This window comes from Dermacentor albipictus, chromosome 7, assembly GCF_038994185.2.
Source record: "Dermacentor albipictus isolate Rhodes 1998 colony chromosome 7, USDA_Dalb.pri_finalv2, whole genome shotgun sequence".
Classification (NCBI taxonomy): domain Eukaryota; kingdom Metazoa; phylum Arthropoda; class Arachnida; order Ixodida; family Ixodidae; genus Dermacentor; species Dermacentor albipictus.
The window spans coordinates 132977019-132992808 of record NC_091827.1 but is presented as its reverse complement, the minus strand read 5'-3'; the positions used below and the strand labels follow the sequence as shown (position 1 = coordinate 132992808).

General features: G+C 47.3%; 1 protein-coding gene across 1 annotated transcript in view; it reads left to right on the top strand.

Moving 5' to 3' along the window:
- Trap1 (TNF receptor associated protein 1) overlaps positions 1-15790 on the top strand; it is a 135723-nt gene that overhangs the window by 17911 nt on the left and 102022 nt on the right. Inside the window, exons 2-3 of the mRNA XM_070522727.1 lie at positions 2370-2660; positions 9171-9557. Of these exons, the coding sequence (XP_070378828.1) occupies positions 2370-2660; positions 9171-9557 (678 nt within the window). The remainder of the gene's footprint in view (positions 1-2369; positions 2661-9170; positions 9558-15790) is intronic.

Below are 15790 nucleotides of genomic sequence, written 5' to 3'. Positions count from 1 at the left end.
TGAAGGAGAACTGTATTTTTGTTGGCTAAGCAGTTCGCTTTTCCTCTCAGAGGGCGATTTTTGAATGCATTCCAAAGTTTTTGCAATTGTCGAAGCAGAAAGCAGAAATGGCTGCCCACTGTCGATTGTTTCAAATGCCGCTTTCGAGGTCTTCCGCACCACTCACTGACACTCTGCACCATAGGAGGACACGAAGGAGGAGAACTGTATTCTTGTTTTCTAAGCAGTTCGCTTTATCCCCATGAGGCGTTAATTTTTTAATGCACTCCAAAATTTCGCGATCATCAAAGTAGAAAGAAAAAAATGGTCCCGCCAAGAATGGCGCGCGCTTCAAAAGGTTGCAGACCACTATGTCTGCAGCTGATTTTATCGATGGATCGAGCAGAAGTGAGTCTAGGATGCTGCCTTTTCGTTGTACATCAGCAGCCACAGCCTGGCACGCCGAACTGTAGTCATCATCATCAGCAGCAGCCTGGTTACGCCCACTGCAAGGCAAAGGCCTCTCCCACACTTCTCCAACTACCCCAATCATGTACTAATTGTGGCCATGTCGTCCCTGCAAACTTCATCTCATCTGCCCACCTAACTTTCTGCCGCCCCCTGCAACGCTTCCCTTCCCTTCGAATCCAGTCCGTAACCCTTAATTACCATCAGTTATCTTCCCTACTCATTATATGTCCTGCCCATGCCCATTTCTTTTTGTTGATTTCAACTGAGATGTAGTGGGGGGGGGGGGACTGTAATGTTTGCATTTCAATTCTTGTAGGGGAATACCTCTTCAGTGAAAAATTGATTTTTTTCAGAGATAGTGCCTACTAGACCGCAATACATTTTGTATACCTCATAATTTTTGCGATATATACATATTAGATACAAGCATGTTTTTACAACAGAACCTTTTGTTGGGCTAGTTTGTAATATCTTTACAAACTTTGTTTATCCCACAATCTTGATTCTGGCAATTTATATCTTTTTTTATGACATGCAGCTCATTAATAAAGCTTTTATGCAGGAAAAGTGAATTTATTCTGCTGTTTGCTGATGTAATACACAAAATATTGAGTGCAGTAGTTCCTCCTGAAAAAAAAATCTGGCGTAACCTACAGAAAGCATTTGTCTTCCCCATGGCAGGGCAAGAGTTAAGATAGCCTGAGTAGACTCAAGAAATAATACTGTGACTGTTCTTATGTCTGGTCTGGGAGAAGAAATAGTAACACTACCATATTTTACACATGTAAATCATATACACTCGGGCTAAGCTTACAGCTTGTGCAGTTAACAGCAAAAGTTTACAAACTATGGGGTCTGTGAAAAAAAAGAGCTATCTCCGCAGTCTGTGAACACAGCCTGGTGCAATGAAATAGAATTGGGTTGGGTTCAGAACCAGTCCAGAAAGAAGTTGCATGGGACACTGGAGTACAAACACACAGTAGAATGCTCTAATCACTCAACAAATAACATTTAACATGCGTTGACATGAAAACATTAACAATGCGACAGTTGCACTCGGGAAGTGTCACGCTGGTGAAGCTCCTTCTGTGGCAACTGAGCTCACCCACATTGTGGACGAAGAGGACGAGGACTGCAGTTGTACAGACGGTCCCAAGGACAGCAGTCGAGCTGAAAGGCGAGCCAGGGAGAGCTCGGGTAGCTGTACACCATGGTTGAAGAACTAGCACATCCACATGCTTGGCTTTTGGGCCAGGTGTCCAATGGGACAGGTTGTACCCATCCAGTCAACCCTGTCAGCTTTCCTGGATGCCCACTTGGCAATAAACCAGGTACAGCCATGCCAGCCCTTTTGGGACAGGTGTCCAGCGAAAGGGAAAGCCGAGATGGGTCACCAACCTGTGTCACCATGCCAGCTGCTAGTACCAGTTGTCCTGGTGGGAGCACTTTTCTGGTGCAGGCCAATGGCGGCATTGGTTTCTTTGGAAAGGACGTCGAGTGAGGAAATGTTGGCTGTTGAGCTCTTAGCATTGAGCACTGCTTGTGCTATGTCATAAGACACCATTCACTGTTGATTTTTCTCTTCACCACCGTACTGCACACTGTCATGTTTGTCCTTTTCTTCCTACGTATCAACATTCTGCTACACCTTGTATTAGAATTTCCAGTGGATGTGAAAGCCTTATTGTGGCAGGGTTTTATTGGCTATGGTTGCACACTGCTTTAAAATTCAACGTTTTCGCAGATTCTCTAGTCCACAAATTTATACAGTTGAATGTACATACCTGTAGTGATGAAAACAAGTTGTTTTGGTGCAATGACTGAAGTTGCACAACAAGAATACAAGTATTGTTGTGTTAACAAAATGATTGAAGTGATAAATTTCCGTGGTTTCTTTGCTTTGTGGTTTTTCCTTCCAGAATGATGAACGTAGAAAAGGGCCAAGTGAAATGCACGAGTTCCGGGCAGAGACGCGCATGTTGCTGGACATTGTGGCCAGGTCGCTGTACTCGGAAAAAGAGGTCTTTGTGCGTGAGCTGGTATCGAATGCAAGTGATGCCCTTGAGAAGCTTCGCTATGTGCGACTTACAGAACCCGAGTCGGTATCAGCAGACTCCGCTGAAGCTCCCCTGGAAATCCACATTGCCACCAACAAGCTGGCCAAAACGTTCACCATCCAGGACACGGGCATTGGCATGACACGAGAGGAAGTATGTGCTTATTTAAATATTTCTTTTTTCTTTGTTATCCTCTAGGCCCATGCACATCATAGAGGGGAGGGGTGAAATGGGAAGCATAACAATGAAATCTGCCCAATAAAGTAAACAATGTCTACTAGCCGAGCAAGGCATCTTGCTCGAACACAATTCTTCCTCATTTGGTGAAGTATATGGAAACAATCCTGTCTCCTAGTAGTGCGGTCCTTTCACCCTTATTTTTCCAGATTTCTAGCGCTACATATTTCATCTTTACATTTCCAGTCTATACACACCAGTTTGGTCTACCTGCTCCTTCTGTGTGCGGCCTTTGCCATTGCACCGGTGGGCTGGATAACGTAAATAATGCAGCTGCCACAGGGTGCCGTAATGAGCCAGCAAGACAGTTAGACAACCACAATTGGCCTTTGTAAGTGATGTAGCTCCGGGTGCCCAAGTGCCCATCTCACTTCTAGTGAATGCCACATGCGCTTGAACTGGAAGTAGTGCCGTGGAGAAACAAAAAACAAATGGAATAAATATAGAGTTTGTTAAAATTTAATGGAAACCAAAATGAAAACCATGTTTGCAACAGCCTACTGTCAGAACCGGCCTAGCCAGTGTCGGCATGATTGTCATCACAAGGTGGTGACTAAGTATTCTTACATTATGATGACGAAACGGGTTTTCACATAGCATGACAACAAAACGATGGCGACACTCTAGGGACGTATTCTGCAATGATCACTTTCACCTACAGTGTCGCCGCGGCGGCTTTGTCGTCAGGTGCGTGCTGATTGGCTGTTTCAGCAAGACCGGAAAATGAATAGTGCCATCTAGTAGTTCCAGTCTATGTCAATTTTACGTCACGGTGTTGTTGGGTGCTCCCGACGTATATTGAATAAACACATCTTTTCTCAGTCTGTTGGTGGTGAACTGCAGTAGAGAGGAGAGATGGTAGTTTATAGTATTTCTTGATGGTGGTTTGAATGTGGTTTTGTGCAGGGCTATTTGTTGACTGTTTATGGGCCAGTGCAGTGTGTTGCCTTGTGTAAGGGCCAACGCTCGGTGACAGTGTCTTAGAGCAGCTGACAGCGGCACCATGAACAATGCATTGCTCACGTGATTCCTCTACTGGAAGATGATGTCGCTATGGCTGTGCACGATGGCTGACATGCAGATGTAGACAGTGTGTGTCACATTATAATACCACCAGAAATGTACTTTGCAACCATGTGAGTTCTAGCACAGTTTAATGATTCAAATAAATCATTTCACACTTTCTTTTTAATTTATTTTACCTGAAAAGGCCATAGTCAACCCTAGTCAGTGTGCAAAAGCTGTACTGTGGCTGATATACTCAAAAACAACACACCCGAACTGCTCTGCACTCTCACGGTACGCTCTCTCTTGTGTTTTGAAGCATCCGAAAGCATTTGTTGACAGTGCAGGATGATGTCATGGGTAATCAGTTGCTGAACTATTGAATCGGGCCTATTGCCGAAAGTTATTGTCGCAGAATAAGACCCCCGCTTTCAGTCTCATTAGGAAGTACATTCAAACAAGTCAAGTTTTTTTACATCTTAAGCTAGCATCAAGGGTCGAGTTGCATGATTTTAACATTCCGGAGGATTACATGTGTTGCAGGTTGAACTAGCGAAGTGGTGCAAGTAAAGTTTGCTGGTTCTGTCCTTTTCTTTTATTGCCACCATCAGAGGCTTGCTGTTTTTCTTGCTGGACAGTTGAGTGCACATTCGATTTCACCTTTGTTTTGAAGCTGCAATGTCATTTTTATATTAGAATTTTCTACTTCTAACACATAAAAAGTGTGATGATTGATTTCGTCAGTCCCATCAGCGTTGAATTAACGGAAGTTGATTGTACCACCATGGTGGCATAGTCTTGGGTGTTGTGCTGCTAAGACTGAGGGCGCGGGATCGAATCTCGACCACGGCGGTGGCATTTTGACGAGACGAAATGCAAAAACATCTGTGTGCCATGCATTGGGATGCACATCAAAGAACCAGAGGTAGTCAAAATTAATCTGGAGTCCCTCACTATGGCCTGCCTTGGTATATCTTGGTTTTGGCACATAAAACACTAGAACTTAGTTTAATTAAGTTGACTATATTGCCACCTGCAGTAATGGGTGCCCAAGAGAAGAGGTAGGAAGGACAAGAAGGAAGAAGCACACGTGCTACTCCTCCTGCTCGATAGCCAGGTACCACCGCTGTGTTTTTCGAGAGCCAGCTGTCCTCATTAAACGTTGCGAGTCCTCTTTGAACACACGTGACCAAGTGGTGGAGGTGCTGGGTATTTCTCGCTCATGCCACAGACCCCTCCTGGAAGTGGAATCATCAGCAAAGTGCCAGTCGAGACTCCTGTCCATTGGGCCAGCCATAGGATCAGGGGACAACCTCCGGAAGACAACACAGGGATTCCAACTACCTCAACTGGCATGGGTAGCCCAATGATGACAATTTACACACTTCAGAACCCACGGGTTCCAAACTCATTCCATGGCAATGTGTTCGAAGACTTTGAAGACTGGATGGCCGACATTGAGCGCGTGGCTAAGTACAATGGGACAACGAGACTAAACTTAGAAATGTTTATTTTCACCCGGAGGATGGCACGAATAACTGGTTTCAAAACCTTGAGAAGCTGCTGATGTCGTGGCCCGAGTTCCGCCGTCAGCTGCTAGACACCTATGCCTGTGCTGACCTCTGCAAATGAGCAGAACAAGTGATCCAGGCCTGCATCCAGCTCCCCAACGAAAGTGTCACTGTGTTCGTCGAAGAAATGACGCCCCTCTTCAGACCAGCAGACCCACGAATGACCGCGGACAAGAAGTCGCGTCACTTGATACGAGGCGTGAAGGAGCAGCTCTTCGCTGGTCTTGTGCGGAGCCCTCTGAAGACTGTCGCCGAAATTTTATCTTAGGCTGTAAGTATGGAAAAGAAGCTTCAGCAGTGATCGGACTTCTATGAACGGCAAGTGAGCATCCCTTTCCAATATTTTCACGGCCACCGGAAGCAACGATAACAACCTCCGAGAACTCATCTGCACCGTTGTGCGTGAAGAAATGTAGGTTTACGGCTTGTCACGGGCTACGGTGAGCTCCATTGCGAGTGCTGTAAAATATGAAGTGCACCATGTGCTCTGGTCAACCTTTGCTCTTGGTAACACCACTGTGCGACCTGCGCAGAAGCCCTCAGACTCCCTCTTTTTCTTATACTGCTTCTCAACCATCGAGCCAATTCTCTTTTCGAGGAAGGGGAAACATGCCATCTGCAGTAGTGGGCACAGTGCATGAGAAGAGGCAGGAAGGACAAGAAGGAAGAAGAGCGCAATACCCCGCCCATTTGATAGCCAGGTTCCACTGCTGTGTTTTTCGGGAGCCAGCTGTTGTCATTAAACGGCACAAGTCCTCCTTGAAGACATGTGACAATATAACATCCAGACCTTCAATTATTTTTAGTGTTCATGATGGTCGGTAAGCTTGCCATATAGATCCTTGCACTATGCATAAACATAGGCCCTGGACTGCTTCTGGTTCTTCCCACTGATGTAGCCTGCTAAATTTAGCGGGGGAAAAGGCAGGGACCAGTAGCAGGAGTACATTAAAATAGAAGCCTGCAGCACACGTTTTCTCATGTAATAATAATTTCAAGTCATGTTTGCTTAAGAAGAGAAGAGAAAACAAGGGTAGGAAAGGCAGGGAGGTCAACCAGAACAGCATCCGGTTTGCTACCCTACACTGGGGGTGGGGGAAAGGGGAATAGAAAGCGGAAGAAAGGGAGAGAGTAAGCACTGAGTACGTGTGGGAGGGACACCATACACAAGGACACTATAAACGGTCCGTTAAGCCCGTACACTTCAAGTACTGCACTAGTGCACGAATTGCTTTTCGAGCCAGTGACGGGTGTGGCCATGGTCCGAGTATCTTCGACTCGGTGAAAGGTCTCGAGTCCAGTCTGCGTAAAGTTGCCCGCAGAGAGCGGCGTTGGACATCGTAGCGAGGGCAGGCACACAATAGGTGCTCGATGGTCTCCTTGCTCGCACTCACAGGAGTCGCACATCGGGCTCTCGGCCATTCCCATACGGTAGGAGTATGTGTTCGTAAACGCCACTCCCAGCCACAAGCGACACAAGGTTGCTTCGCCGCGGGAAAGGCTAGATGGCAGTTGTCGCCGTAGCATGGGGTCCAGTTTACGTAATCTGCAATTGAAGCCACTTGAAATCCAGAGATCTTGGGACTTCTTGCGCGCAAGTTGGCGAAGTTCTCTGGCAGCGTCCGACCTCGCCAAAGGTGTTGGACGCGTCTTGGTATCCCCTAGGGCACACCAGGCAGCCTTGTCAGCTAGGTTGTTGCTGACGATGCCACAGTGAGCAGGAATCCAGTGAAATATAATTTGGTGTCCTCTTTCCAGAGCATGGTGGTGCAGTTCCCTGATTTCAGATGTCATTTGCTCGTAAGTTCTGGGACGTAATGCGGACTTGATGCTGTGAAGGGCTGCCTTAGAGTCACAAAATATGACCCATTTCTCTGTTGGCTCTTCGGTAATGTACATCATAGCGGCATGGAGAGCTGCAAGTTCTGCCGATGTTGATGTAGTCGTGTGCAACAATTTGAATTTAACTGTACCGTTCTTGGCTGGAACAACGAATGTGGCAGTTGAGCTGGTAGGTGAGGTCGAACCATCGGTATATATATGTATGCGGTCATGATACGTCTGGTGCAGTAATAGGAGCGTAAGTTGCTTCAGAGCCGGCGATGGATGATTGGACTTTTTTGTAATTCCAGGAATAGCAAAATTCACTTGAGGCGGTCGCAGGCACCACAGGGGAGAGGAAGGCTTCCCCGCCGGTGTAAAAGATGCCGGTATGTACTCTTGATGAACGCTAATCACTCGTGAAAAGGTCCCTTGAGGTCTCTCGGCTGGTAGGGAAGCCAAATGATGGTCAGGGATCCTTGACAGATGGAAAATGTGCGCTCTGAGAGAGTCGACAGCTACATGTGTCTGGATTGTATGGTCTCCTGCGATGGCAATTGTTGCTGTGGTTGAGGTGCACCGAGGCAGCCCTAAACACATGCGTAGGGCTTGACCTTGTATGCTCTCCTAGGCGCGAAAGTTCGTCTTGCATGCACTTGACAATACTGGTAGGCTGTAACGTAGGAGTCCGAGAAACAAAACCCTGTAAAGCTGCAACATAGAATGGACTGGTGTACCCCAGTTTTTCCCGCATAGAAATTTGAAGACCTGAGCAATGGCGACTAGCTTCTTCTTGAGATAGACGCAGTGAGGGCTCCACGAGAGGTTGCGGTCAATGATGGCGCCCAGAAAGCGATGCGTCTTAACATAGAATACAGCTTGACCATTGATGGTAACAGGATACGATGCCATTTCTTTCCGCGTAAAACCAAGTAATGCGCACTTTTCAGTAGACACACTGAGGCCTTGTTCTCGGAGATAAGAAGTCGTCATGGTTGCCGCCCGCTGAAGCCTGGCTCTTAAGGCCTGTTTATAGTCCGACGTTATCGGCGCGCGGGCGAGCGTCGTTCGCGGTCAGTCACGCTACGTCGGTTGCGCTGCGCCAGCCGAGATGCCATCCCCTCTATACTTCAACGCGCGCGCCATAGGCTGCTATCTTCGGAGCATGCGCAGAAGGTTCGCCAAGTCGCGCGCCGTCCACAAAAGCCGTCTGCGGAGTTGTGTTGGCGCCTTTCTCTTCGCGCGCAATGCATTGTGGTGCCAGAGTTCCGCCGACTTCGACGTGCGAATGGCTCAGGAGCCATATCGGCGCCGGGCCCGTCGGGGCGCGTCAGAAGCCGCCGGTTACGTTGGCTGCGCCGGTGCGCCCGACTATAGAGGGGTCGTTTTCGCCGACGTGACGTAGCGTGTGCGCGCGCGGACGTTACGTTGGACTATAAACGGCCCTTTAGCTGAGGGCGAGTCACCGCAGAGGCCCAGATGCAAATGTCGTCGGCATATATTGAGACATGCACTGTCTGCGGTAGGTAATCCGCTAGTCCTACCAGGACGAGGTTGAACAAAATAGGGCTCATCACTCCACCCTGCGGCACACCACGGCAGATGTAATGGTCTGAAGTTGGGCCGTCTTTGGTCTGTAAGAAAAAAACGTTTGCTTAAGTCGTGTGAAAAAGATCCACTTGTGAATCTTGAAGCATTATAATTCACCTTTAATTTATCTGAAAACCTAAAAAAGGTGCTTTGTGTACATTGAAACAACTTAAAAATAAGCATTTCTCTTGCTTTAGTAGACTGCTAAGGCACGTGACTAGATGTTTCTCAGTGCAACGCGCTCGCTATTATCACATGTGCGAAACTGTGTTTGTGTCTTTGTTCTGTCCCGTATATATCGGGAAGGCTCGTGTTCTCTCCCAAGTGGCAAATGTCACTTTTCTCCTATGCCTGCGCTCATTGTTGGGATAAAAATAAACAGACTTAAGACTTAATCATTTAGGACAAATCTCAATCATCTTGTCTGGTTGCATTTCAGATGGTTGAGAGCTTAGGCACCATAGCACGGTCAGGCTCCAAAGAGTTCCTCGAGAAGCTGGCTGCGAACGACACCAATGCAAACTCCATCATTGGCCAGTTTGGTGTTGGCTTCTATTCGGCCTTCATGGTTGCCGACCGGGTGGAAGTGTTTTCGCAGTCACGTTGCGTAGGAGCCAAGGCGATGCGCTGGCTCTCGGATGGCTCGGGCCAGTACGAAATCTCGGAGGCCGAGGGCGTCCAGGAAGGCACCAAGATTGTGCTCATGTTGAAGCCGGATTGCTTGGACTTTGCTGATGTGGACTTTGTGGGCAAAGTGATCGAGAAGTACAGCAATTTTGTAGGCAGTCCCATCTACCTCAATGGGCGACAAGTCAACACACTGCAGGTAAGTTACCTCAATGTTTGTGGGCTCTTCTGAGATGCAACTCGTGAAAAAAGGGCACTTGCTCACTGTTGAAGAAGACTCACCTTAAGTGTGTATCGCTTGTATGGTTGAGTCTCAATAATGTGAACTCGAGGGGGCCTGGAAATGTGTTCAGTTAAATGGAGTTCAAGGTAAAGGAAGCTCGTTGAGTGGAGGACTTATGCATGCAGCCGTGCATTACGCAGTGCATGTGCACTGACCTAGCAAATTATTTATATTTTTTATTGTTTATTTAGGAAACACTGCTGTCATTAAACACCTGCCAGCTGGGGAGAGGAAAAAATAAGCAATCACGCACACATCAAGATAAGGAAAATTAAATTATGTACAAATATACAATGGGTGATCCGTACAAAAGAAAAGATGTAAACCTCTGAAACCTCTGTAGACCTCTGAAAGACTTTCGACGTAAAGTGTAAGGACTTTGTAAGACTTTTGAGCACATTATTTATACGGCCTTAATTAAACACATTACGTCAATAAGACTTCTGAGTAATCAGCGGCATAGATTTCGAAAAGGTTTTTCTTGTACAGCTCAGATGCTCAAATTTTACTACAATATAGCCTCCAGTATCGATTGTAGAGGACAGATTGAGTGCTTATTATTAAATTTTTAGAACTTTCGACACTGTCTCCCATCAGTTACTAATACAGAAACTTGTGTACATTAATATTGATAACTCTGTTAAAAAATGGATAATTGACTGTTTAACATCATGGAAACAGCAAGTTCTAAATGGCAAATGTTCTCCGTGCGAGGATGTAACATCTGGGGTTCCACAGGGATCCGTACTCGGACCCCTGCTGTTCCTTATTTTTATTGAATGATATTTTTACGGTGCAACCAACATTGGCGCCAGTCAGAAGAAGAGAATTTGACGTGTAGAGGTGGAATTTATCTACGACAGCCATCTTGTTTATGCATTGTTGTCTCTCTTGTAAATATTGTAAATACATCTTTATGTGCGACTTCTGCAAGGTAATAAATTGGTGAGGGGTGCGGAGTACTTATAAGAAAAAACAACGGAGCTCTGCAGTGGTCATCACCTCGAACTGGACAACATGATGGACAAAAGGGGACCCGACATGGCACGGCCCACATTAGCGCCTACAACCCCGACGGCTGTGCTGGCTCAGCGGCAGGATCCAGGAACTTTCTGTGGCACTGACCACCTCAACGTGCAAGACTGGATTACCACATATGAGCGTATAAGTGCCCACAACAAATGGGATCAGACAATTATGTTGGCTAACTTAGCCTTCTATCTATAAGGCACAGCGAAATTGCGGTATGACAACCACGAGGAAGAGCTTAACGACTGGGGCACATGCAAACAGAAGCTGAGGGACTTGTTCAGCCGTCCAGCTGGGCGGAAAAGCACCGCTAAGAAAGAACTAGCGAACTGCACCCAGACGTCCACAGAATGATACGTCTCTTACATCCAGGATGTGCTGGCTCTGTGCCGTAAAGTTGACAGCGATATGGCCGAGTCAGGCAAGGTTGGGCGTGTACTGAATGGGGATTGCTGACAATGATTTCAACCTGCTTATGTGCAAAAAATTGTGAAACAGTACAGGCCATCATAGTAGCGTGTCAACGCTTTGAGCAGGCCAAGAGCCACCGCATTGCAACGCCGTTCGCACGTCTGCCGAACACAGCTGCGACATCCTCTTGTGAGGACAGGTTAGGAGTGCAGCGACCATTATTATAAGATGACGTGACAAGAATAGTGCGGCGAGAACTTGAAGCCATGGCTCCTGCAGACCTTTTTTTCCTGCCCCAGTGAATCGAACAACTTGTCTACAGCAGCATTTGTGCAGGCAATAGTCTGTGAAGAACTCGCTAATGTTGGAGTTCATTCTGTATGTGGCATTGCCACTTCACAGCCGTCTCATGCTCCAGGTTCATTGACTGCTCCGTGGTATCCTGCACGCTACCGAAATCCAGCCGAGTGGCGAACGGCAGACAATCAACCAATCTGTTTTTCTTGCTGGCGTGTTGGTCACGTTGCTCGCCATTGTAAAAATCATACTGTGTCCTCCCCTCTATGACTGCCATTCACCGGTTATTATGGCCACGAATGATGCGAGTGTCGTTACCAACCCCCATTAGAACTGCAACAGCCTAACAATGACGCTTGTGCTCCTTGAAACAGTCCCTCGTCATGATTCTGATTTCACCAGTCCCGTTCACCACCAGCTCGTCGGCCATCATCCTTTTCACCATAGCCTTGTCACCCACTGTCTGCTATCACCTCAAGCCACTATGTACATCTCTGTACTGTCGTTCCCATCTGTTCCTGACGATGTCTATGTGCGATGTCCCACCACTGACATACTGCTTGAAAGAAATTTTGTCGTCCTCCATACCGTGCTCACTGTTACAGGCAATCAGATTTCGCTCTCTCTCCTCAATCATAACTGCTCGACTCAAATTCTTCCCAGAGGCTTGTTTTTGGGTGATATGTCGCCTGTGAATGATTGCGAGATATCGAGTCTTGACGCTGAAATTCCATCGCCCTCTACAGGAACCTTCGATCCACCGACTCTCACAGATGAACTTAGCAAGATTGCACCTGATCTTCCGGCACAAGCTGCTGACCTCCACCATCTCTTGGAAACGTATCACGACATTTTTTACCTTGACGGCAGCCCTTTAGTCCAGACATCTGTGGTCATGGTTCATCTGTGGTCATGGTCCAGACATCTGTGGTCTGTGGTTCACCGTCACGTGGTAGTGACGGTGAAGAAAGAACACAGTAGCAGTACTGTGAAAGACAAAACTAGCTTTTATTGGGCGAACCTGTGCCCACAAAACAGACTACACTTAAAGCACAACGATAGCGGCGAACACAGTCGGCGATCGTCGAAAATCTGATCAGCGGGTCAAGCGCGTCGGCTTTTATAGAGCAGTCATCGAATGTTCCAGACTAATCGTTCAGACCCGCGTGCCTTCCACAATGTTCTACACCATTCGCGTCAGGTGATGAAATCAGATAACATAACGTTCAGCGACAACAGACAGCAGATAGAAGCATCGATAACGTTCCAGAAACTTCGGATACATACAGGCGCGTCCCACGCTGTGCGATTACTTTTGTTAGGCTGCGAAACGTGGTTGCCCGATAAAGATAAGTATACGTGTCAGTATTTACACTGGAGAGACCAATTCAATACGCCACTGGCCATACCGTGTTTCGCATGCTGAAGAACAAGTGATACAACGTGAAGTCAATAAGATGTTGACTAATGGCGTTATCTAGCCTTGTTGCAGTCTATGGGCGCTGCCTGTTTTCCTTGTCGAGAAGGACAGCAGTTGGCACTTTTGTGTTGATTACAGGCACCTCAACAAAATCACACAAGGATGTCTACCCTTTGCCGCATATTGATGACGCCTTGGACTGCTTGCACGGAACCAAGCGCTTTTCATTGATAGACCTCCAATCAGGCTATTGGCAGATCTGAGTAGATGACATGGACCATGAAAAAAACTGCCTTCGTAACACCTGATGGCCTCTACCAATTCAAGGTTATGTCATTTGACTTTGTAATGCCCTGGCAACCTTCGAAAGAATAATGGACTCCTTAATTCGCACCTATAAATGGTCCGCATTATGGGAACTCCAGCATCAGATCCAGCAGTCAAAGAAGGGGAAGACAAAGGGACTTGCGAGTGCAAGCGATGATTCGAGGCTCAGCTGGGTTTCTAAGAGTGCCCAGCTGACTTTGGAATCATCATCATCATCGTCTTTGCTGCCGCAGGCCGGCACCGAAGAATTGTCGTCAGAGTCTGAGACTTCGCCTTCCTCAGGCTCGGACAAGGACAACGCGCCGCTCTTGTCCTCGGCTTCGCTACCTGTCGAGCGGCTCTTCCGGGTCGTTTTCTTTGACAGCTTGCCTTTGCGTGCCTTGGCGGCTCCTTTGCCGTCAACGGTCCGTTAGTCGTCGCTGTCCAAGTTGCTGGACGCGGCCACGCCACCAGATTTGGAGCCATTCGTACCGTATTTACACGATTGTAAGTCGACTCGAATGTAAGTTGACCCGCCCATATCGCTTGACCGGAAAAAAAAATAAATAAGAGAGCATACCCGAGGGTGCATTCGATAAGGAAAATTTATTAGTAGCTGACGTGGTCACTCGACTACTCGTCTTCGCTAGTGCTGCCATCGTCATCGTTGCTGCGGTCCCACAGCGCGTCGTGGTCCAGCGAAATTTCAAATTTGGCAAACGACCGCACCAGGACATCTTGCAGAACAGCAGCCCACGCCAAATGCACCCAACCACACGCAGCCATCACGGAGGCTTTTTTGACAGGTCCGGTTGGCGTAATTTCGCAGTCTTCTGCCGCCAGCCACTCGTTGTACTCACGGCGGAGCAGAACCTTAAAACTAAGGCGAAAGTCTGAGCTTGTTTCATGACCACGTCGCACTTCAATGGCAGGGACCGATCACGCATTTCAGCGGCGTACGCCGCAAGCTTAGCCTACAGCTCCGGAAAGCGTCCAGACTTCGGCACGTGGGAAATTTGTCACTTGCCGTCACAGGGTGAAAATTTCGCTTCGCTGCAGTCGCCACTCTCACGCCACCCATTTAGAAACATCGAAATTGCGGCCCGCTGCGCAGTGATTTGTTTCTTCGGCGTAAAGGATGGCAGCCCCCTTGAACGCTGCTGTGAACGAGTGCCGAACGATTAGTGGGCCTGCAGCACTCATGACGACTGGGGAAGCATGGGCACGTTGCAAGTGCTAGGCGGCGCCCTGTCTTTCCGACCCCTAGCGCCATCTGACGAACAGTTGCGCGAATGCGGTAGGATTACTCACGGCGTCAGCAGCTCGCACTGCGTGTTTGGCGCCCTGTCATACGGTAGCGATAGCGCGAAACAGCGTACCGATATTAATTTTAACCGGGTTTCGGGAATTACAACATCTTCACAGCTGTTTTCGTGAAAAGAATTTAGAGATAGGAAGTCTTCTATTTGTAGTGGGGCACGTCTACGACGTGAGGGAAGTGTTGAACTCGTACTGATCGGAAGTTCAGTTCAGTTCAGTTCAGTTTATTTTCCTTAAAGACCCCCGATTTCAGGGGTATTACATAAGGGGTGGGTACAAGATTCGAATTAAGACTAGTTCAAGTAACGTTCAAGTTCAAGCACGCATATATATACACATACATAGTATACATATTCAAGTATATTCACACATGTATTTACATATATCAAAGCCTATATATGTAGACCAACATACACGTATGTAAATACAAACAACACATATAAGGAAAGATCATGTACAATGTGGTTGGAGATGGTCAGTAACATGTTGTAAAAATATGGATGGGCAGATTATGTCGACAATGGCGGCGGGGAGGCCGTTCCAGTCTGCCGCCATGCGAAGAAAAAACGAGGCTAAAAATGTTGATGTTCGTGAGCGTGGTCGTGAAACTTGCAGCGAGTGGCTCGTCCGGTATGATATGCGCGCCGCGGGCGTAATATATGGTGCTTGATGAAGGATAGGACTGTAAAAGAATTTGTGGTAAAGACAGAGGGAAGCGATGCGCCGACGTAAAACGAGGTCCGGAAGCCCAGATAGGGATTTCAGTGACGTAACGCTTACGTCATATGAGTACGACGAATGGATGAATCTAGCAGCGCGGTTTTGTACCGCTTCAAGAGCGTCGATGAGATATGCTTGATGCGGATTCCAGACTGCTGAGGCGTATTCTAGTTTCGGTCGTACAAGTGATGTGTAGGCAAGTAATTTTACGTGATTTGGGGCTTTCTGCAAATGACGTTTTAGGAAACCTAAAGTTTTGTTAGAAGCTGAAATGATGGTATGCACATGCGTACGCCAGTTGAGGTCGTTTGATACAGTGACACCGAGGTATTTAAAAGTGTCAGTTGATTGAAGAGCGAAATTGTTAATTGTGTACGCAAACGTCCGAGGGTTATGACTGCGGGTAAATGACATGCTTTTGCATTTGTTAACGTTTAGTGTCATTAACCAAGTGGTACACCATTCTGAAATATTAGTAAGGTCACTTTGTAGGGTTATCTGATCCGAAGTGTTAAGTACGGTGCGGTAGATAACACAGTCATCCGTGAACATGCGCATATTACAGGATACATGCAAAGGTAAGTCGTTTATATAGATTAAGGATAGGAGGGGGCCAAGAACCGATCCCTGGGGGACGCCTGACGTT